General features: G+C 34.3%; 1 protein-coding gene across 1 annotated transcript; it reads right to left on the reverse strand.

Annotated features, from left to right (window-relative positions):
• Positions 1–7,817: 7,817 nt before the first annotated feature.
• Positions 7,818–21,072, reverse strand: LOC131852326 (sodium/potassium-transporting ATPase subunit beta-2-like). The gene is made up of 7 exons (XM_059202992.1): positions 20,904–21,072; positions 12,996–13,136; positions 12,232–12,351; positions 11,335–11,528; positions 9,687–9,776; positions 9,008–9,191; positions 7,818–8,459 (listed from the first exon to the last, which is right to left on the reverse strand). The coding sequence occupies exons 1-7, from the start codon at positions 21,034–21,036 to the stop codon at positions 8,350–8,352; spliced, it is 972 nt and encodes a 323-aa protein (XP_059058975.1). The 5' UTR covers positions 21,037–21,072; the 3' UTR covers positions 7,818–8,349.
• Between the last annotated feature and the right edge of the window lie 4,226 nt (positions 21,073–25,298).

The following is a 25,298-nucleotide window of genomic DNA, read 5'->3' on the forward strand; positions in this document are numbered from 1 at the left end:
AAAAAGTAGCTTATGTCCTTTCTCAGGGTCTAGACTAACTGTGTACCCAATTTAATTTAAATCGATTTAGTAGTTTTGGCGATAACATTATAAATGCGAAAGTAACTCTGTCTCTCTGTACGATAAGGGATCAGGATTAACAAAATGTATTGAAATAATTTTTAAGATAAATATAGTCCGTAAATAAAGAGTTTAGGAAAGATCATTTAAACATGCAAACAGATATAATCGTATTTTATTATTGAGTGACATTAAAAATCATAGGTACACTCCTTTTTTATTTTAACAAATTTAAATGGCCAGTAAGGTACCATAACTTCACGTATCTATTCTAGATGGTATAAACTAATAATAATTACATACATTTCCGTTTATGATCATGGTGTTAGACCTTCTTAATTTAATTATAGGTATATTATAATTTATTATTAAGGTTTTGTATGCCAATGATATTATTCTAAAATGTTATGACATCCCGTCAATGTATAGCTCGCTGTTCGCGCGCCATCCCGTCGGCTGGCGAGGGTCTGGCAGACGGCGACGCAGCCAGCTTCGGAGCCCGCCGCGCTGGCGCCACCTGACTCCCAACTCCCAACTCCTCGTACTACAAATAACATTCACTAGTAATACTATTGGAAAACCCCAGCCTCGCCTGTTGTCTGCTAACTGTAGAAATCGATAATCTACTTAAAGTTTAAAAGTAGCTTCTTTAAATATACTCTTATCATTTAAATTAAATTTATTCACAAACCATTACAATTAGTTACAGATGATATTACACAGAAAGTAAATATGTTATTTTTATTTTTAACTAGCTTTTTCTAATTTATCTAAAATAAAATATTTTTTCTACAATAGAAGTAGCCTAACTTAGTCATTATTACATCAGCTACCTGCCAATAAAAGTCCCGTCAAAATCGGTCCAGCCATTTCAGAGATTAGCCGGAACAAACAGACGGACAGACAGACAAAAATTGTAAAAAATGATATTATGGTACATTACCGTAGTTATATTGATATGCATGTAGTAAAAAACGGTTATTTCAATATTACAAACAGACACTCCAACTTTATTTATATGTATAGATATATAGATTAACTATATTTTATTTCTAACAGTATTTTTTAAAATAGTTTTTCATCTTTTACAGAGTAACTGATTGCATAAAGAATGTGTTCGTAGAGCTTCCATGTTTATTGTCATATGCCTTGTTAATGTGCATTTATTTAAAACAACATTTATCAATGAGAGATAGAATAAAAAGTGTGACAATTCAAAAGTGACTATATTAAGTCTGAATAAAGATTATTTCTATTTCTATTCTTCTGCCTATACTCCAATTTCGTTTAACACAAAATACAACTTATATGCGTCTTCCGTATTACAATCTTTAAATATTATTACGAATAAAATCCGTTCAGCTGCTTACTCATGAAAATGTAACAAACAGATCGATACACATTACATTTATATTATTATTTTGGATGCCAATTATATAATTACACGTTTACGTTACAGATTTATAAACACACATATACACTTACATCACTACATAGTTGGGGTCATTGACATTCAATATTTGCGAAGGGAAGCAGCGGGGGTTTAACTGATAGATGTAGATAGGCAGATATAGTCATCTCGACAGATTTGCTAATACTTTTTTTGCAGGGGCTATTTATATGTAAATACAAGTGATTATCCGAGGGGGTTTATTTTCATTGTAAAATAACGAGACTTGCCATTTTATTAATAGATTAATAGTAAATTTACTGCTTGGTATAAACCTTCTAAATTAAAATTAATGTATCTACATGTAGTAAAATATTTATTCTATGTAATATTCTATCGAGAAATGGAACTCAAAATAAAGGTACGTAAATATAGTAAACTCTTTGTTATCTGTATTAATAATAATAATAACCCAGTAAGGTAGGTAAATAGTAAAACCTTATAGTTATATAGGTAGTTATCTATATTAATAATAATCCAGTATAATTCTTACAACGATATCAAATCCCAAGCTAAGCAGCGCATGTGGGGACTAAACGACTAAACCAAATAATTTTATTTATTTTTATTTATTTATTTATTTAATTAACACAATATAAACTTACAGCTTAATTGCCAACACGTTTATATTTTAAAACTATTTATACTGTGATATAGTGATGTAAATCAGTACGTTCGATAGTAGATTGTGACAGTGTACGTTTTAACTAACGACACGTAGGTCACACAGTTGTTAATATATATAGTGTTAGTAATTAGTGTCATCATCATCATCATCGCAGCCCGGAAGACGTCCACTGCTGGACATAGGCCTCCCCCAAAGATCTCCACGACGATCGGTCCTGCGCTGCTCGCATCCAATGCCTTCCAGCGATCTTGACCAGATCGTCGGTCCACCTTGCTGGAGGCCTTCCCACGCTGCGTCTTCCGGTCCGTGGTCGCCACTCGAGGACTTTACTGCCCCAACGGCCATCTGTCCTACGAGCTATGTGCCCTGCCCATTGCCACTTCAAAGTCGCAATTCTTCGGGCTATTTCGGTCACTCTGGTTCTTAAACTAGAGTAATTCAAGATGTAACAGTTAATATACAAGTTACACCCTACTGTGTGTGTTTACTCTCACCACCGCTCCTGTCATCACAAATTACTTAAAATTATACGATGATAAAAATATTATTATTTTAGTAATAATAATTTTTTGTTAATACATGCATAATACCTATACATAGAAAACACCCAGACCGATACAAACAAATAAATATGCGAGGAACCCGAGACCACAGAGGCCGTCAAATATGTTTAATCATTTCCATTAAAAAGTAATCACTTATAATAATAATAATAATCTCAGGACAATTCACACGGCGCCATCTAGACCCAAGTTAAGCTAGCTAAAGCTTGTATTATGGGTACTAGATAACTGATACAAATACACAGATATTTTTTTCGTAAATACATACATATTATACATATAAAATACCCAGACCGATACAAACAATCATACTCGCTAATCATTGATATTAACGAGTATGATTTGTGCCGTGCGAGGAATAGAACCCGCGACCATCGGACGTAAAGCAGTGTGCTAGACCGCTAGACCACCGAGGCCGTCATATCATACATTTTTATTAAGACAATTAGGAAATTAAAAGAAGTACAATAAAATTAGGGGACTTTATAATCACAGCGCACTTATATATAACTCAAGCCAATTCAATTAATTATGATTTTGCGCTCTTTGACTTCACACAAAGTCATAAATAGGATGGATAGATGTTTTTTACTCTTTCACGCAAAAACTATTGAACGGATTATGATGAAACTTTACAGTAATATAGCTTATATATCAGAATAACACATAGATTATAAATTTCACGTAATGAAACCGCGAGCCCAGCCAGTATTTAATATATGTTGTTGATTGTTACACTATAACTTCCTCGATACAGGCATAGCCTAATGTTTGGTCATAAATAAAATGTTATTTAAGTTGAGTTTTCCGAAATAATGTTAATTTTTATTGCTATTATCTTAAGCACGAAACCACTTTATTCTGCAATAAATTATTTTATTTTATTCTATTCCATTACAAAGTGAACAAATGTTGTTTACAAATCTTTCCACTTACGTCATATAGCATGTTGCTTCATATAACCCAGTTAAAGATATTTCAGGTACCAATAATGGCAGACAAAGACCTCTATGTGGGGCACCAGGGCGGTGGTGAGGGGAGGACTGCAGGGGTGGTGAGGGCGACTGCAGGGGTGACGGCGCCACGGCGGCGCCGAGGGTGCTGGCTCGCAAAATGTCACAACTATTGCGGATTTCTGATATCCAATGGAGTGGCATGTCCTACATAATCTATTATAATTTACAACTAATTTAATTATATATTATTTATAAATATATTTTTTGCTAAGACCTGTAAAAATAAATGTAAGTGTGGAAATAAAATAAATAAAATATATATAGATATTAGCTATCCCGGCAAACGTTGTTTTGATATATAAATTTAAATACTAATATCGCTAACAAAAAAATAGGGGTTAAGGATAGAAGGGTGAAAATTTTGAGTTTTATATATTTTTAATGACACTTAATAAAAATTTTGTAGAAAATATGACGCAAAAAAATTTGGCGACACTTACCTTATAAAAATTAGTTATAAACGTATTCTCGGACCTACTGAATATATATATAAAATTTCATCAATATCGATCAAGCCGTTTCGAAGGAGTGTAAACACAAAAGCTCTGACACGAGAATATATAAGACTAGCTACTCGCCGCGGCTTTGCGCGGGTATACATGTATTATATATATAAACATTCCTTTAGAATCACTCTATGTATTAAAAAACAGCTTTAACGTCCGTTACATAGTTTTAAAGATTTAAGCATACATAGGGAGGGACAGACAGCGACAGCGACTTTGTTTTATACTATGTAATAAGCAAATTCACACAGCGCCACCTAGTCCCAAGTTAAGCATTGTGCTATGGGCACTAGAAACTGATATAAATACATTGATACGTTTATTTTGTAAAAACATACATATTATACATAGAAAAAGCCAGACAGATTAAAAAAAAATCATACTAATGAATGCCAAATGCTTGCACCGTGCGAGGAACAGAATTTAAATATACCGTACTAGCTGTGCACGCGGTTTCACCTTCATTTAAATAAAAAATGTAGATCATATTATTCTGATACATAAACTATATTACTATAAAGTTTCATCAAATTCCGTTCAGTAGTTTTAGCGTGTAAGTGTAACAAACATCCATACTTACAAACTTTCGCGTTTATAATATATAATTAAGATTACAAAGAAATTTACTCCAACGATTTTTTACATTGTTGTAAAAAATCGTTGGAGTAAATTTTTAAGAAATCGTTGTCGATTTCTTTTTGAAGTTGGTTAAAAATAATATGTTAATTGGGAACTCGTTATAATTTTAATGACGTATTACTTGGTGAGTGATTCTGTGCTCGATCGATATTTATAAATATGCTTAATTTATATAGTTTGCTCTATTAATAATCATTAGGCATGTTTAAACAATTTTAGTACGTAATTTCCTTCTTATATACGCAAACAATATACTTTACATCTTTATAAGATGTTTGAAGGCCTCGATAGTCTAACGGTTTAGCACGCCACCTTACTACGGATGATCGCGGGTTCGATACCTCGCACGGTACAAACATTTATATTCATGAGTATATATATGATATGATATGACTGTTTGTATCGGTCTGGGGACGGTAGGCAAAAAATATATAATGTAAAAAATTGACATTTATTTTTACAATTATATGTGGCGAGCAAGTAATAACTTCAATAGATTAAGTAGGGTATTAGATATTGATTTGTTTTCCGATAGAATATCTTTAGCGAGGGCCGTGATGAGCGGGCAATTCTTTGATTTATAATTCACTAGATGTGCCCGCGACTTCGTCCGCGTAAATTATCTATACTTCCATATAACCTTTCATCTCCCCTTTCAACCCCTTACAACCCTTTTTTCGGATTAGCAAGTAGCTAAAGTAGCCTATGTCCTTTCTCAGGTTCTAAACTACATGTGTACCAAATTTCATTTAAATCGGTTCAGTAGTTTTGGCGTGAAAGCGAGACAGACAGACAGACAGAGTTATTTTCGCATTTATAATATTAAGTAAGGATTATTTAAAAATGTTTGTTTGTTAATTTCAGCACATGTTTTAATTTAGTGGATTGTTATTTTTTGATATATGATTTTATGTGTACTTATGACACAAACACGCCTCTCGTGTTAGTACTGTAATTTATTTTATATTACGTTTCTATCCGTGAAATGCTGTAAGTGGCCGTTATCATTTAATTATGTTTATAACTATGTTTGTAAATAGCCTTGGTTTTACGAAAATAAACAAAAAAAAAATGGGAATATCAAATTACCGAAGAAGGGACCCTATCGCCGTCTCTTGTAAAAAATGTAATGCCATTTAGTTTCTTATTAATGTTGCTATGCCTAGAAAGCTAGTCAGAAATATTAAGTTTATTATCAGTGTTTCCATCACCGGAAAGCCAATCAGAAATATAAATGGACACCCAAATTTTTTGGTGTCGGCTCAATTTGAACTCACCACTTTTCGGCGTAAGTTAGTGTTAATTACTAGACCTCGACACTTTCGTCTTGAAAGTTTATGGTTGTCATAACCAAAGCGTTAGGAATAATAGCAATTTGTACCAGAACAGTTAATATCGACTGCACACAGCACGATCAAAATCTATGTAAAATAAAATATCACGTTACATACACACAAAAGTTCATTCAAGTTAGAAATCTTCATTTTGATTGATCGGTTGATAAATTACTATGAAAGTTTATATTTTACCGAAGCAAACTTTGTACCGACGATGCGTCGTGTCGTCTACGGTACATCGGTATCACCATATCACAGTCAAGCAGCTTGTACCACGGTATCACCATTTCATCTCCAAGCAGCTAGAATGTATCTACTGTAGAGCAGTAGATTAAAAAAAATGTGATGACTATTCAAAAGTGCTTAAATTAAACATTATTTAAATTATTAACCGGGTCTTAACACGAATAATTTTATGGCAGCTGACAGTCAGCTCGTGACCACGGCTAGTGCAACCTAGTCGAAACGTCGAGAGAGATGAAAACCTTTATTTGCCATAAAATTATTCGTGTTAAGACCCGGTTAATAATTTAAATAATGTATATTAAATATGAAAGTTTAAAATTAACTATTGCTTAAATTAAATTCAACTGAAAATCAGCGCTGGCAACTATGCTTCCAGCATTAGGCTGAGTTGTGGTTCACATTGACTCTTATCAATGTGTAAATTGTTCCTTGTATTTCTAATTTCATTATTGTGTAAAACGAGTTAATATATTATATTATATTTTAAGTTTATTTGTATAAATGTTTTTCTATTCTATTCTATTGTATTGAAGGATTTTCTATTTTATGTTAGACTCTGTTTCCTCATTTAGGCTCTCGTTTGGGCCGTTGTGCGTGTAGAGCCGAGACTAATACAGCAGCCAGTCAATCTCGCAGAAGTTCAGAAGCCTTCTGGTGTCTTCACAGGCTTACGGATAGACCTCAACGTTCTTGGGAAAAGTGTCCGTTGTGTGGCCACTGCTAAGTTTTCCAGGAGAACGTGAGTAGCCATGTCATCGGCTACAAAACAGCCCACACTGTCTGACACCTGTTCTGTATAATTAGTTGTTCATAGGATTGTAGCTGTCATCTATCATTGTTTTGAGGTGAAGAACCTGTTTAGGTTTATTGGTCGTCTTGTTTAGCTTGTAGTAACTTGGTTTGTAAGAAATGTTTCGGTTGAAAAGTGGAATACGGCAGGAAATATAAGGATACGGAGGCATGGTACCTTATACTTCTTTGGAATGGTAACACATGAGAAGTACCAGGGGTGTTACATGATTGCACATGATGCTGATCAAGTAATGAAGATCTAACCTATCTTTATACCAAATTTTGATCAAAGTTTGTTCAGTGGCTTTAAAAGGCAGCAAACAGATAAGCCTTTGTATCTACAACCATGGACTTAATCTGTAGTTTTTGAGATAAAAGATAATATATTTACGCTCTCATAATAAATTTTATTTTTACGTCAAATTTTATTATAATCCATTCTTTCATATAGTTGTAACAAAACAAACAGACGGACAGACAGACACATAGTCGTTATTAAAATATTAGTAGTTTCACTGTTAACATTCAAGGAAAAAGCTGGGAGGTTCAATAAGAAATGAGACAACACAGTTTGGAACCAACTATTGCGTGTTTATTGACATCTCGTCCAGAAAACATTACATAATAAATATTATCAATAATTTAAAACTTTACTTGAAGCGTGAAACGAAACTTAACTTAGTGGCGCCATCTGGCTTATTCTAAAACGAATATAAATTAACCGCCGACTATGTGGCTATTGCTAAACGCCTGGCATCCGCGGCATTTCGCCTTCGGTTGCGACAACCTTGGCAGTGGCCAAGTCGCCTTGGCTTCACCAACCACTCCTTCGCCAACTGGCTGACCGGATGTAATAAAACACCGAATGTTTGGCACTAAGCAATTAACGAGATCAACATTCTTAAGATCTAACAAATATTTTAACAGCTGCGCTAACTCTTCCTCTAAATAGATACAGTATTTTTAAATTAGACCTAATCCAGCTATATTGGACCATTCACACAAAGACCTACATCGTTTCTGGCCAAAGATTCCATGTTCAATTACGTGTGAGCTTCGCAGGATGTCGGGCACGGCAGGCAGTTGGCTAAAATGGTCTGACTATGGGGAATTTAGGAGCGGTCTACCATCAGCTCGAAGTGCACCGAGCCACGCCGCTCATAGCGGTCGTAGAATATATTCTTCGCCCACGCCTTGCACTCGATGTTGATGAGCACACCCGCTGTAATTGTAATAGGTACATGACATTAATACCTCATCTTTATTAAGTAGTAAGTATAATATCTTAATACCAGCTCCTGTATATACACAGCGACATCGAGTCTCAAGTCAAGCAGAGCTTGTGTTATGGGTGTTAGACAAGTGATACAACATGTAGTTACGATGTTGTTCAACAAAGATTAGATAGAGAGGAAGGCCGAAAAAAAGATAGATGGTTATCTCTTTTTCGGCCTTCCTCTGCCCTTATAACCACCCACAAGACTTTCTTTAAAATATTCTCCCCATTTCTCCGAATTACGTGCCTTAATCAAGACAAATGATTACCCTTCAACTTCTCCGACATTGGCGCTATTTTCATACTTCCTCTAATGTAATTATCCAATACTAAGGAGTATTTTGTTTAGTTAGATCTAAATAGTATTTTATATATTTTAAAATTGTATATCAAATAAGTTTGATTAGATCTTAAGAGGCTCTGATTCTTTGACAAGTCTACTTCGATGATTTTATTTGATTTCGAGATTTTAAAATAGATATGAATATACGTACTCCTGGGCTTCTCGAAGAGCACAGCAACCAGAGGACTCAGATACCCCTCCTTGTTGGTGAAGGGGTAATAGTAAGAGGGGAAGCCCCGTCGCGGGATGTACTGCACTGGGCCGATGTTCTCAACGTCTGCTGGATTCTCACCCTCGCATGATACCCAAACCGTATTTGCTTCTGGCTTGCCCGACTGCACGAAAAAGTATTTGCTTAGTTTCGAAAGAAAATATTAACTTTATTTTCCCTATTTTTTTTTATAACTAGAATAATAAAACAGGTAATGTAAAATCGCAACCAACACCTATGTACATCAACATCACAGCATCACCTCAGCTGAGATGTACTTTTTTAATGGAATGGGTCACCAGCCTGCGGCAATGGTTTACGCTGGTGAGGCACCGGTGGAGAACTAATGAGATGAACAAGAAGTCAGGTCACTTAGACCATTGTGACGAAATCCCCAAGAATTTATCACGATGGTTTACAGGGAGAACCTCGTGGACGTGATAATGATAAACCTGACATGATGCATTGCTACCAATAGGGTCGTCCACATTCCTCACAGATCCTTCCCCCTCCTCCTATCTTGTGCTGCCAAGTACAAAAAAAATATTAAAACTAGGGACTATTTATTGCATTTTTTTATTCTGTTGTAAATGGTACTGGGTGAAAACTAAACGCATACCGCCATCTTGATGTGCGATTTCAAATCTTCAGGCATGTTACCGGGGAGATCTTCAGTGGTATTGTATGGTTTAGGCTGCCAATTGAAGATCTGAAACATAAAGAGAATGTTATTAATACTGCATGTCGCCTTGCCTAACCCTCTCCATATAAAGCCGTGAAACTTTACTACAATAATTAAACGATAACACTATGACTTTTTCTAACTTAACACACAGGATTACCCAACTAATATAAAATATTCACTCGTCAAATTTCCACTAAAAAAATTGTTTTTTATTAGTTACACACACAATGTGTGTGGTTTATAAAATAAGTGAAAAACTCAATTTTCACTAAAAAATCTATCTATCTATCTATAGAAAGAACTAAACTTTCACATGAACAGTCCAAGACAGTATAAAAATTTGTAAAAATCTACAAGACATTTGATTAATAATTATCTTTATTTTCAAAATAACGAAAAGTAATGTTTTATATTTACTGTAATGATAGAGTACGCCAAGTAAAGCATAGCATAAATATTTGAGTAGAACGGAATATAAATATTTACGGCAACATTTCAATCGTTTAGTGTGTTAATATAATTGTGCTTGGACGAGGGGTGAACCAAGGTCCTCTCACCCCTCACCCAAATGAATAAAGTTAGAACGAGTACTGAATAAAACGTACGTATGTCCACTTCTCTTATTTTATATTTCATTATCCCTTACGTCCTATTGCTGGCCAGGTGTCTCCTTTCATAACAGGAATGTTTGTCTATTCGATTACCACTATGAAAAGGATGTTGGGCAATACATTTTATTTCAAAACTAGCTGTGCCCGCGACTACGACCGCGTGGAATTTAACTTTATTTTTCTAAAATAAAAGTAGCCTAAGTTACTCCTTATTACATCAGCTACCTGCCAAAAAAGTTCCGTCAAATTTAGTCCAGCCATTTCAAAGAGTCATACAAACAGACAGACAGAAAAAATAGTAAAAAATGTTATTTTGGTGTATGCACCGTATTTATATTCATATGCATGTAGTAAAAAACGGTTATTTCAATATTACAAACAGATACTCTAATTTTATTTATATGTATAGATTACGTTACTTTGAGTGTAGTAAAACCAACTTTTCATTATCAACCCATTGTAGTCTTAACTTACTTACGTTTTTTGACTGTCCTATGACTATTTGAAAGTCCTTATAGTAGGTTTAGTTCAATATAGACTGTTTCGATGATCGGTTTAGCACAATCCCTTACTTCTGTAGGTACCAGATTCGATTCCTCGCATAGTGCAAACATTGAGTATGATTGTATCGGTCTGGTTGTTTTCAATGTATTATAAGTGTGTGTTTTTTATATACTATGTGTGTGACGGCTAAAATGTCCTACATGTATAAATGATTTTTGAATTTGAATTTGAATTTGTATTATACCCGCGTGAATATTATATTTATGTTATTCTGATGTATAAGCTTTTGCGTGATAGAGTAACAAACATCCATCCATACTCACAAACTTTCACGTTTATAATATCAATAACATTTACAAAAATAACCACCAAGGTCGTCAAAGCTTGTTTTTTCTTTATTAACGTACGAATAAATTTATTACAGACTCTTCTCACATGTCAAGTCTACCGTCAGTTTTGATTCTAACCTTATTCAGCTTCAAGAAGACACAGGGGCCGGCTGCCTCGTAGTTGTACTGATTAGCAGCAGTGCAGGGATGGAACTCGTCTATTGGCACATCGCACACTTGCTTCTCACCAGTGGCGCCCGATGTTGGAGAGCATGGTACTCGGTTCTCAGCGCCGCTAGCTTCTCCGCTGCCACTTCCCTTCTTGCGATACTCTATGAAGATATTTTAATATTACATTTATTGTAACGGGCTAATCAAATATGTCTTCATATTTATCATATCTGATTGTATAAAGATTGAGTGCGTAGCGGTTTTTATGTTGATTGTCGCATGCCTAATCCTTGTTTATTGTTCTACATGTATTCACTTATAACAAAATATATTTAAAAAATCATTACGCAACTAGCGTGTTACTCCTTTAATGCTCATTTTTCTTGTGATGTTTAATTCCGAATGAGTGGTAGAATAAAAAAAAATTGACTATTCAAAAGTGCTTATATTAAGTATATTTGAATAAAGATTATTTCTATTCTAAAAATTGTAATTCAGTTTATATTGCTGTTCCTGTATAATTTCATGTTTTACTTCAGTTCTCAACAATTCTTCAAATAAATCTTCGTACTCCTAGTATTTATCCTGTATTCCTAAATATATGGGGTTTTATCCTATTTTTATTCTCAATTCTTGTAAATGTTTTGATCTTGTAACACTTATTTTTTCATGGGTATTACTTTAAATATCAATATATATAACTCTTCAGTATATGTAATAAACATACCTGTAATATATTAGACAATTAACATAACAATCTGTCATTACAGTTCTGTCTGAGTGGCAATTAACTACAATAAGTAATTATGCGTAAAACCTCAGACTTAAGTTACCTTACTAGTCACCTTGGCATACAATACTCACGTTCAAGGAACTCGTCGATCACCTTGGCCCATTTGAGCACGGAGCCCTTATCATTGGCCTTGTAGTAGATGAGGGTACTCTCCACGTTAGCAGAGTCCGGCATGGGTCTAAAGCCCAAACCTGGATTGGAAAGTCAAAACACAGAAATAGTTAACTATAAATTATTGGTCCTACTTTTGTGGCAATCAATTGTCACTCGTGGTATATATGCCATTAAGGTAGTCTATGAATCTGAAACACCAGAGGGTTGACATCTTGCGTGTTGCTGACCCGCCTAAAATAACAGAGATGTCAAGAGCGCCAACCCTTAAAAAAACCTTAATATACACTTCTTGAAAAACCTCATGCTGTACTCTGTAGAGAAATCCTCGGCAGGAAGACCATTCAAAATCTAAGAGTACGCAAGAGGAAGCTTCTCTGAAACCGCACTGTCCGAAACCACTTTGGTTCCAGCATGTGGATTTAAATTTTCTGTCGATGGCAAGCTGTGCAATTGTAAAAGGTAGTCGTAGGCATCATGTCGAGCAGCATCAGGGCCTAGTTACTAGGTTACTACTCTGATTTAGACCCCAGTTTTCATAAGTTCAACGAAAACACTATATCAAAGTATATTATTAACTGATCAGTGATATCAACACCAGTAATAAGTTCCGTCTAGTCTTTGGACCTAATATTAAATAACAAAGTATCTTATCTAGAATTAATTTTCCTTTCCTCATCGTGACTTTCATACACTTTCTTTCTTCCAATATCCAATTTCTTACCTGGATTACTTCCTATGATGGAGCCATCGAGTTGCCACTTGGGCATCTTCGAATCCAGGGTCTGGTAGAAGATGGCCAGCATGGCCGCGAAGAAGCCCACCAGAGCCGCATAGAAGATTAGGTAGAATAGCAAGATTTTAGCTGTGAACAAACATAATCATGATATTATTACACTGTATTCACACACTTAAACTTAAAAATGTAAAATTATTTAAAAGAGCAACACGCAAGTTTCTTTCTCGTTCTTCTTGTGATGAGACAGCTTTCCGAACGAGCGGTAGATTAAAAAAATGTAATGACTATTCAAAAGTGCTTCAATGTAAGTTTATTCAAATAAATGATGTTTTATTTGAATTCTATTCTATTGTGGTAGATTCCCATCGAATATAATGCAGTACATATTGTGTGACTAGATATCTTACACAGGTAAGTACAATTCATAAATACACGGGACATATGCTTATTTGAGTTATTGGGCTCTCACAAAATATGGTTGAACCAGTTCTGGTTGTATTATCCGTTTTACTCTTTCATTCATAGTTATCTTTTAGGTACTGGTCTGCTCTAATCTAAGCATATTTTTGATGAATTGTAAAAACGCTCATCGTAATAAATTCTTGGTAAACTTGTCACGATGAACTAATTGACCTGACCTCATGCTGATCTTATCCTCCACTGGTGCCTGGCCAGCGTATACCGTTACAACAGGCGGGTGCACTATTCCATTATCATCCATCAAATAAAAAAAAAGTACCATGTCAATTGACCTCCATGCGGTTCCCCCTAGAAACCATCGTGATAAATTCCTGGTGAATTTACCACAATGGGCTAACTGATCTGACCTCATGCTCATCTTATCCTCCACTGGTGCCTCGCCAGCGTAAACCGTTAGCGCATCATTCCATTATCAATAAAAAAATCTTGATAAAGAATCTAGATGTGATCTAGAAGTTTCGAAGTCCAATAAATTGAGGCACTGACTGTGGCCAACTTATGAAACCTTTAACTTCCTATTAATTCGCATTCAATACAAATAGTATTGAGACAATAATTGGTACAAGTGGCGTCAATAGGAGTTTCCTACCAAATTGCCGGCCGACCACTGACCGCGTTTCAGCAACCTACACCGTATTCAGACCAATTGAAAAGATATAGTATCATCTAATTCATATTGTTTACTGATTTGCTGAAATTCAGTCAATGAAATCAATTTAAACATTTATTTATTGTGACTTTTATAATAATATCTCAGGACAATTGTCACATAGCGCCATCTAGTCCCAAGCTAAGCGGAGCTTGTGTTATAGCTTAGTAGTTATAACACAAGCTGACAACTGTTCGATATACAAAAAAAATTAGGCAATTGTCATATGCTTGGACCTGTAGATACTAAACAAAAAACTGCGACCTACATAGATCTATTGTGCCCTCCCTTTTACAGAGTTTGCTACCCAAACCTGTCAGGGACAAGAATTGAAGGATATTCTCAATACTGTTAGATATACTTATGTAAATACATTTTTTATAAATGTATTTTTATATGTTAATAAACAAAGAAAACACCCAGGCCGATACAAGCAATCTTACTCATGAACACAATGTTTGTACCCTGTGAGGAATCGAACCCTCGACCATCAAAGATAGGTGTGCTAAACCGGTAAACCATCGAGACTTAAAAATATATTTTTTTAATATTATACCAAAACTAGATGGCTATAATATATAAAATATATCTCTTCTGAGATTGAAATGTGTGTATTATTTAAAAAAATATAAATTTTTATAATATTGCAACCAGAGTGGATCGCTACATATAAATTTTTTTATATTATACAAAACACTAGCTACTCGCCCCGTCTTTGCACAGGTGTATATGTATTCTATATATAAACCTTCCTCTTGAATCACTCTATCTATTAAAAAAACCGCTTCAAAATCCGTTGCGTAGTTTTAAAGAAGTAAGCATACATAGGAACGGACAGATAGCGACAGCGACTTTGTTTTATAATATGTAGAGATGATGTAGAATGTATTTCTTCTCTGATTGAATGAAACAACAATGAGCGTAGTCAGCTGCATTGGCCTAAATACGAGTAATATGTGACAATCGGTCGATAACAAGCGACAGTTCGCGCTTGTCCACTAATTACTGTCCTATTACTATCATTTTCTGTCTCACTGTGAATTACTACAATAACTAGGGTATATTATGAACTAGCTATGTCCGCGACTTCGTCCGCGTGGAATTTACATTTATTTTTCTAAAATTAAGGATTTTTTCTAAAGTAAATGTTGCCTAAGTTACTTATTATTACAACAGCTATCTGCCATTAAAAGTCCCGTCAAAATCGGTTCAGCAATTTAAGAGATTAGCCGGAACAAACAGATAGACAGAAGAAAATTGAAAAAAAAAATATTTTGCTGTATGCACCGTATTTATATTCATATGCATATAGTAAAACACGGTTGTTTCAATATTACAAACAGCACTCCAATTTTATTTATATGTATAGATTAAGTTTTCTATAATTGCATTTAATTGAAACCATAGTCACAGATAGTAAACTATATTTTGTGATATCTCTGGTACAGAAATCACAATCCAGTCGTCCTTGGATCGATGTCACGAAGGACGCCGCGCGGCGCGCGCATCTCACCGCGTGCTCTGCCCCACCGGCACCGCTGAGCAAAGGCGGCGACCACTTGACCACAAGACTTTGTCATAATTAACATTTAGATAGATAGATAACGGCTTTATTCAACAATTATACATAGATAGATAGATAAATAGATATATCGTTTATTTATAGCATGAGATATATTTTATAAATAGAAATAAAGTTTACAAATAAAAAAATGGAGGTGGCTTTATGGATCGCAATGAGGAAGAGGCAACAAAACAACAACAACAGGCAACAAACTATAGCATGAAGCTACAGATAAGTCTGCAGTGCTGATATTACTAATCTTTGTTAGCTTCTATAATCTATATTCGATGAATTCGATATCCTGCATTAAAATCCGTTGCGTAATTTCATATATCCTCGGTTGCTATGTAACGGCACAAACATTTGTTTTATTTCATGAGTACACACTCACAAAATGATTGTTCGTATATGGTCTGGGTTTTTTTTTAATATATTTTACATCAGGACCATTGTATACAGAGCTTGTATTTTGATAGAAATACTTAAAAACATTTTTTTTTAAAAAACATTATATATATGCACTTGTAGCACACCGCTTTACGACCGAGTTATCTAGTACTACATGAGTATGATTGTTTGTACTATATATAGATAACTTATATATGCATCAGATATCTAGTACCCGTAACACAAGCTTTAGATAGCTTAACTTGGGACTAGATGGCGCTGTGTGAATTGTCCTGAGATTATTATTATTATTATATATAGAAAAGACTCATATATTTAATACAAACAATCAAACCCATGAATCAAGTGTTTTCATCTCGCAAGGATTCAAACCCACGGCCATCGGAAGTAAAGCGATATGATAATCTAACTGAAACATCTTACGCCGAGGATATAAAATAAAAATAATTCTATCTTCTATAAATTACTTCCACGCTGACAATATTCAAAATATTTCAGCGACTGCAAAAACCTCTTTGTAAAATTAATTTTGGGTTTACGTAATATCCTACCCCAATATCGTGTTCAAGCTAAGTGGCTCCCTATTTCATACATAATGCATATTCTTTCGTGATATATCTGTTCAGGTTACGAACACTGATTACACTTTTTGCTTTTGCAATAGCATATGGTAGTCACTCTATTCTCCCAAATAATCTGTATAATTGTAAAGATGTACCACATTTATTTAAAAAGAATACGAGCTGAGTTTCTTGTCAGTTCTTCTCATCTCGATATCATTCCGAACTGACGGTAGATTTGACATGTCATAAGAGTCTGTAATAGACCTACATGAATAAAGATATTTTGATTTGAATTTCAATATGCATTTCCTTATTACACTCCACTAATCAATTCTGGAATCTTTTATACTATAGATAACGTTTTAAAATGGACTGTATATCGCCCCTCCAATCGACCCCATCCAAATCAAATGGGGATTGACGTTACGACGGCCTGAGCAGAGATTCGAACCCGTGGCGGTGTTATACTAAAGTTGTAACCCTCAGACTGGAGTTAGACTTCAGCCTTCAGCTTCATTTCATAAGTCCTTCCTTTGGTTTGGAGTGCCATCTGCACTCGCCCCTATCATCTAGTGAACCTGTAAAGGCCAGCTACGGCCAGCATTAGAATAGTTCGAAAAAAAAAACTCTATTGTTCGAAGAAAAATGACTCTACTCTATATACCTTCCTAGATAAATAAAACAGGTATGTAAGTCCGTTTTCATACTTTCCTATATAAAAAAGACAGGTATGAAAGTCATACCCTGCCTTGTATCTAGGAAGGTAAGAAAACTGACAATCTATCTGTAAATGGTAACAGTCGTCTATATAGATAAACAGTAGACTTTTGAGTCGGCAACGCGCACGCGACAACCCTGGTGTTTCAGACGTCCTTAGGCTATGGTAACCATTTACTATCAGATGGGCCGTATGCTTGTTCACCACCTACGTGGTATAAAAACAGTAGCATAAACATGACGTCATCAATTGACCCGTACACTCATGAGTTGCCATTCCAGAGTACTAAGGTATTATGCCTGCATCTAACTGAAACAGCTTACAGAGCAAGCTGTTTTACGGCGGAATGAGGTGTGAAAGTAAACCCACGCAGACGACTTTAAACTCTACCTCTATAGTCATAAAGTATACTAAACAAGTAACAGGGAGACTTCATGAAACTCCCTTTTATCTTCTATATCTGACGGGCTCGAGGGTCTAGCGGTATACTTCACGCACTGCCTTACTTCGGATGGCAGGTTCGATTCCTGATATGATTGTTTGTATTGGTCTTAGCGTTTCCTATATATATTATTTATTTACAACAAAAAAATGTAACTAAGTATATCTGTTAGTTGCCTAGTACACATAACACAAGCTCTGCTTAGCGTGAGACTAGATGGCGCTGTGTGAATCGTCTTGTGTTTTATACAGTTATGACTTAACTCTTGTAACTCTACTTTTTTACTAGTGTCGAGGCGAAACTGTGTTGAAACTACTAAAACGGATATTGAAATATATTATCAAATATGAATCACCATGTATAAATAAAGATGCCTAAATGACCTATTATAATTAATTTTATGAATAGAATAGAAAATCATTTATTCAAATAAACTTAATTTAAGCACTATTGAATAGCCATAACAATTTGTTTTTTATCGACCACTTGTTCCGAAAGCTGTCTCATCACAAGAAGAACGAGCGAGAAACTTGTGTGTTGCTCTTTTAAATAATCCTTGTAAGTTTACATTTACAAGTCGAAACGTGTGAATACAAACTACCAACCAGCACTAATTTTTGAACATTTTTATTAACTATGAATATTTTAATGAAATTTATTTATTATTAAAATAACAGACTCTATTTTGATGTCCTGTCATTATAATCAATAGATGGCGTTTTACAAATGTCGATATCATAAAAATAGAGAAATAGAAATAATCTTTATTCAAATTAACTTAATATAACATACTAGCTGTACCCGGGACTTCGTCCGCGTGGAATTTAACTTTATTTTTCTAAAATAAAAGTAGCCTAAGTTACTCCTTATTACATCAGCTACCTGCCAATAAAAGTCCCGTCAAAATCGGTCCAGCCATTTCAGAGATTAGCCGGAACAAACAGACAGACAGACAAAAATTGTAAAAAATGTTATTTTGGTGTATGTTCCGTATTTATAATCATATGCATATAGTAAAAAACGGTTATTTCGTTACAACAATTTTATTTATATTTATAGATTTAAATAGCCATATCATTTATTTCATTCTACCGCCCATTCAGAAAGCAGACTCATCGCAATAAGAATAGAATAGAAAATCATTTATTCAAATAAACTTACATTGAAGCACTTTTGAATAGTCACATTTTTTTAATCTACCGATTTTTTTTAATCTAAGAAAGAGCGAACATGCGCGTTTCTATCCTTACTTCCTTACTAATATTATAAATGCGAAAGTAACTCTGTCTGTCTGTCTGTCTCGCTTTCACGTCAAAATTACTGAACCGATTTAAATGAAATTTGGTACACAGATAGTCTGGACCCTGAGAAAGGACATAAGCTACTTTTGAATGCGAAAAAAGGGTTGTAAGGGGTTGAAAGTGGGGATGAAAGATTGTATGGAAGAATCGTCATTTTTGAAGCTAAAAGCTTGAATCATTTTGAGGCTGTTGATTAAATATGAATAAATATGACATTCAAAGTTTGTAACAATTTTACCCTTAAGGGGTAAAATATCATATATGTAATTTAAAAATATATTATATAATTTGGGCGATATATAATAATGTGTGATGCAGACGAAGTCGCGTGGGGCAGCTAGCTTTAAATAAATGTGATTCAAATACAAGCAGATGTTATTAACGTAAATGATTGTGAATAATGTGACCAATGAATGAGTACACCCAGAGGACAGTGTTACAATAACCACATACATAATATATAACAGTACAGTGACATAACAGAGTCATTACTACTGTAATTTGTATGAAAAAACTATACAAACATTGTAATTAGTTATTTTAAGACATATGTCATTTTGTTTCTAATATTCCTGGACGATTAACACAGCGCCATCTAGTCCCACGGTAAGCAGAGCTTGTGTTATGGGTACTAGACAACTGATATAAATAAAGAAATAACCCTGGACAATTAACACAACGCCATCTAGTCCCACGGGTAGCAGAGCTTCTGTTGTGGGTACTAGACAATGATATAAATACTTAGATACTTTTTTTGTAATTAGGTATATAATATAACCCTGGACAATTAACACAGCGCCATCTAGTCCCACGGGTAGCAGAGCTTGTGTTGTAGGTACTAGACAACTGATATTAATCTTGTCAGTTCTTCTCATCTCGAAATCATTCCGAACTGACGGTAGATTTGACATATCATAAGAGTCTGTAATAGACCTACATGAATAAAGATAATTTGAATTTTAATATTTAGATTTTTTAAAATATATATATATATAGGAAACACCCAGACCGATAAAACAATCACTTACTCAGGAATATAAATGTTAGCACCGTGCGAGGAATCGAACCCGCAACCATCGGAAGTAAAGCGGTGTGGTTAACCGCTAGACCACCGAGGCATTCAAAATGTATGTACGTAATGTATAGCAAAATGATGCTAATTTGGCGACTTAAGTAGTGATCTTAGTACTTAGTGTCATTTCGTACAGCGCATGTGCAATCCACAACTCATAGTTACATATACATATATGTATGTACATATGAAACCAGTCTATTAAATTTTCAATATAAATGAACCAGTCAAAAACCACTGCATTTAAAAATGTATTTAGTTTAATTTGATAGTCGGTTTCTTCAATTGATTTTTTATTTTTTCTGTTCTAAGGTAACATAAATGGATACCTTTTGCTTTTATATGCCATTAATTTATATGATTAATGTATTAAATAATTATTGATTTGTATATTACAATTTTCATACTGTTAATGTGTATGTAGATTCTAGGTATCGAATATAAAAACCGCCATTTTCAATCACAGAGTATGCATTTTTAAAATACGATGTTACGTAATAATCGTTCCACTTATACCCATAACCGTATAATGTCTTTGTCCTGCGCGTCATTTTATTTTTTAATTAACGCGAACTACTTTTCATAGATTAAAAATAAATTACATGTCAAGTGACGTCATCGATTTCCCTCCAAAATTGGCAACGATCCTTTGTCATGCGAGCGACGTTGAATTGGGAATGTATGAAAAAAACTCACCCCAACTGGATCCCGTGCGGCCAAGGACCTGGCCGGTCTCGGAGTTGTACAGGAATATTCTGAAGGCCTCCCATTTCCCTAGGTCCGGTGGCGGAGCGTAGTACTGTTCAGCAACTTTCGTCTTGTCAGCCATGATGAAACGCCAAGCCGGACTGCGGATGGGAATCGATTGCCGGCGCCTTCGCCCCGTCGTGCCCCTCCCCGCGTCGCCGCGCCCCCTCCGTCGCCTGTGCACTACCCCTGCAACCCCAGTCGCCCCTTACGTAACGATTACGTAAGGCGGGCGGCGCGCGCATGTGTCAGACCTACATTACACAAACCAGTGTAGTAGACCTCTCTTATATTGCAATGTTATACTTTTCTGTAACTCTTATTGCAATTGTAGAGAGTTATGAGGGTTTTTATTAAATTGGTTTTTAGTATAAGAGATAATCTATATATTGTGATGTATTGATATATGTATCTATATATTTTCAATATATATCTTCATTACAACATAGTAGGCCAGTCAAAGTTGGTCGGTTAATAGTATGAAACAAAAATTGATTTTATGTTTGCGCAGGTGATTTCAATAAATATATACAAGTGTCTATTTGTGGGAACTGCTATTAAAATTATATCTTTTCTACAAAAATACAATAGCATATGATGGTCACTATATTCTGCTAATTTAATTTAAAAAAAAATCAATATTCTTTATTATTTACTATTTTACAATTACATTCTACAGTTGTTGAAGTCTCCTTTTTTAACATAAAGTTGCCTGTAACCAGGAGGCTCCACTCTTCTATAGCTTATATCAAACATTTGTGAAATGTTTCTAGTTTATTATACAATAATTACTTATATAATTCAATTTTAAAATACACACATTATAGGAATATATATGTACATATGTGCGTGTGTGTGTGATTATACAACAGTTTTATCAGTGATGATAATGATGCAGAAATAATTCAGTTTTATTATAATTTAATGTTTTTATCCAATCCATCAGTACATTTTTACACTCACGATAATTTTTAATTTTTAATTTAAATATGTATCTATAATTATTTTCTCATTGATATAATAAAACTAATTTAGAATTTAATTATCATAATAATACCTGTAATAGATTAATAAATATATTTTAATTTTAATATATTAAGTATCTGTCATAGACTTAATTTTTTTATTTACATTCATCTATAATTCTTTATAGACTTTATAGCTGGTCTGGTGATGTAGCATACCGCTTTATTATCCGATAGTCGCGGGTTCGATTCCTCGCACGGAACAAATATTTGTATTCATGAGTATGATTGTTTGTATCGGTCTGGGTGTTTTCTATGTATAATATGTATGTATTTACAAAAAAAATCTATGTATTTATCTCAGTTGTCTGTAGTACCCATAACACAAGCTCTGCTCAGCTTGGTACTAGATGGTGTCGGGTAAATTTTCCTGAGATATTATTATACATTAAATATGTTTTAATAAAAAAAATTCATAATTTTTCACAGAAATTTTTAAAAGAATTACATCTACTGAAGGTGTGTTTAGTGGAATGACCTTGAAATCTTTAAATTAATAGAAAGTCGCCCAGTTCGACCTTGAAATATAAGAGAAATCGATGTAATACATTAGAAAAACTGTCACGTCATACCCTCATCCTTTCCACTTATGTTCGCGTATTTCCTCATAGAAAGTACTTCTCTCATATTTGGGATATTTTGTTCAGTAAAAATTACAAAAATACAAAAATAATTTACGCTTTCACGCAAAAACTACTGAACCGATCATCATCGAAACACATGTTCTTAGAGGTATTAGAATGAACATAAGATACTTTTTACTTAAAATAAACCAAATATATTGTTTATAAAAAACAAAAAAATCAACATTTTGCTACTTCAGCGCCATCTAGCAGCCAGTAAGGAAATTATGTGAGCGAAGCCGTGGGTAAAAGCTAGTATATATATATTTTACCATTAGTGTATATTGTAAAAGGTAACATCCCATATGTAATTGTTGTAATTGTCATATAAAATTAGTGTTTAAAGAATATTGTAATAAATACCATCCTGATCATCTGGATGAATGGCGGTCTTCCACAGTGCGGTTTTCTAGGAACTTTTTACCTTGCACAAGCACATTATGGAATCACCTTCCAGGTATTTTCGAAACGATACGATATTGAAACCTTCAAGAAATGAGCGTATTCCTTTTTAAAAGGCCGACGACGTACTTGCAATTCCCCTGGTGTTGCGGGTGCTCATGGGCGGCGGTAATCACTAACAATCAGGTGAGCCGCATACTCGTTTGTCTCCTGCGTTATGAAAAAAAGTACAGCTGTTAATATGTCATAATAAATAAATAAAATAAAATGAGTTCGTATCGTGTAATCGGATTAATAAAATACTGATAATATTATCTGATTGCATAAAGAATGAGTTAGTTGTTACTGTGTATTTATTTGTTTAAAATAACATGTAATCAAAAGAGCAACACACAAGTTTCTTGCTGGTTCTTGTGATGAGTCTGCATTTCCAATGACGGGTAGAATAAAAAAGTATGACCATTCAAAAGTACTTGTGTTGAGCTTACTTGAATAAAAAATATTTCTATTTCTATTACTGACGGTCCGAGCAATGGTAAATGGTAACAGTCGTTTTACTGAACAGTATCACGAACGTGATATCGTCATGTGAAGCCATTTCGAAGTATTTGGTAATAGTACTGGTTAGTATGGTTTAGGAAGGAGAATGGGATTGTTTAGTAATGTTAACTAATAACCACATTAGTACCATTTTTTTAAACTGATAATATGATATGGAATGGTGCACCCGCCTGCGCTATCGGTTTACGCTGGCGGGGCACCAGTGGAGGACGATAAAAGAATGAGGTCAGGTCAGTTAGGCCATCGTGACAAATTCAAGAGCAATTTAACTCGATGGTTTCCAGGGGGAACCGCGTGGAGGTCATCCTGCCATGGTACATTGCTAGCAAATAGGTTATTAATCCAGATTACTATCAATCCCCCCCTACTGCTAGCATTGTACCATGTCAAGTTGACCTCCACGCGGTTCCCACTGGTAGCGATCATGATAAATTCCTGGTAAATTTACAACGATGGGCTAACTAGTGCCCTGCTAACGTTAGGGGGCACCATTCCATTATCATTAATTAAATATATACATATGGTTCAGGAAAACTACCGAAATCACTGTTTTCTTTTCAATTACACTCGTCAACTCTATGTAGAAAGGTCTCATGTGTTCCCACACGTAAGCACAATTTTAACGCCTGCTCATTTCGTGCCAGCAAATATCATACCCCAAGCGCCAACAGGTGCTAGGGCGACTCCAGTATGTATTGCCCCAGTACATCACTTCCTTTAACCTTGTCCATATACATTACACGGAGGAGTAAAGTATCCAGCTTTTACACCCGCTTTTACTCTGCCATATGCCACTCGTCAGCTGATACACACAGCCGTGTTGCACAAGTCACTGATCATGTAAGCGACTCTGTATAAAGTCGTCGGTAATTTTAGTTTTTATCAATAAAAACGCCTGGTCATAAGAACGAGCAACAAATGTCTTGGAAACAAAATAACAGGCGTGGATTATTACACACGGTAGTATATAAGAAATCGCACATGTCATGTAGTTTTTATAAGTTATCTTTTCATATATAGTACCGAAGCACTTTACATACAGACAAGTGTTTTTTTTCTGCAATTTGAGATTAATGTACCTTTTGTACTTTCTTAATTTCTTTACCTTATGTTTTCTTTATTGTGATAGTTATGAAATATTTGATATCTATAAAGACACGATCAGTTTATAAATATTTATTATTCTGTTATATAATAATTAAAAAACTATACTACTATGGCGTTTTTATGGTTGGATGGTTTATTTCATTAAATTAAAATTTATATAAGATTTAAATAAAATAAATAAAAAATCTTACTTAAAATTAAAACAATAACCTTTTAATAATTAAGTTATACATACTCGATTGTATAAACAGTTTTAATTAATACAAAAAAATGAAATTGAAGTGTTTGTTCGTAATTTAAAATTAACATATTTTCACTAGATGCGTATGAAAGTGTATGCGTTACCTACCTTACATTATCGGTCTGTTCTTGCAAATCTATAAAACGGCTGGATAGATTTTATGAGAATTAATGATTTGATAGGACTTTCACTCGCAGATGGCTAATGTTGTAAGGAGTAACTTAGGCTACTTTTATTTCAAAAATGTTATTTCTTTTAACAAAAATTAAAGTTATATTTCCCGTTGACGAAATCTTTAATAGCAACTTCCATAATATCAATATAGACATTTAGTACTTATATTTTAGTAAATAAATATTAATTCTTCTATTAAACTATAGTAATT

This window comes from Achroia grisella, unplaced genomic scaffold, assembly GCF_030625045.1.
Source record: "Achroia grisella isolate CSIRO2021 unplaced genomic scaffold, CSIRO_AGI_Agris_v1 utg842, whole genome shotgun sequence".
Classification (NCBI taxonomy): domain Eukaryota; kingdom Metazoa; phylum Arthropoda; class Insecta; order Lepidoptera; family Pyralidae; genus Achroia; species Achroia grisella.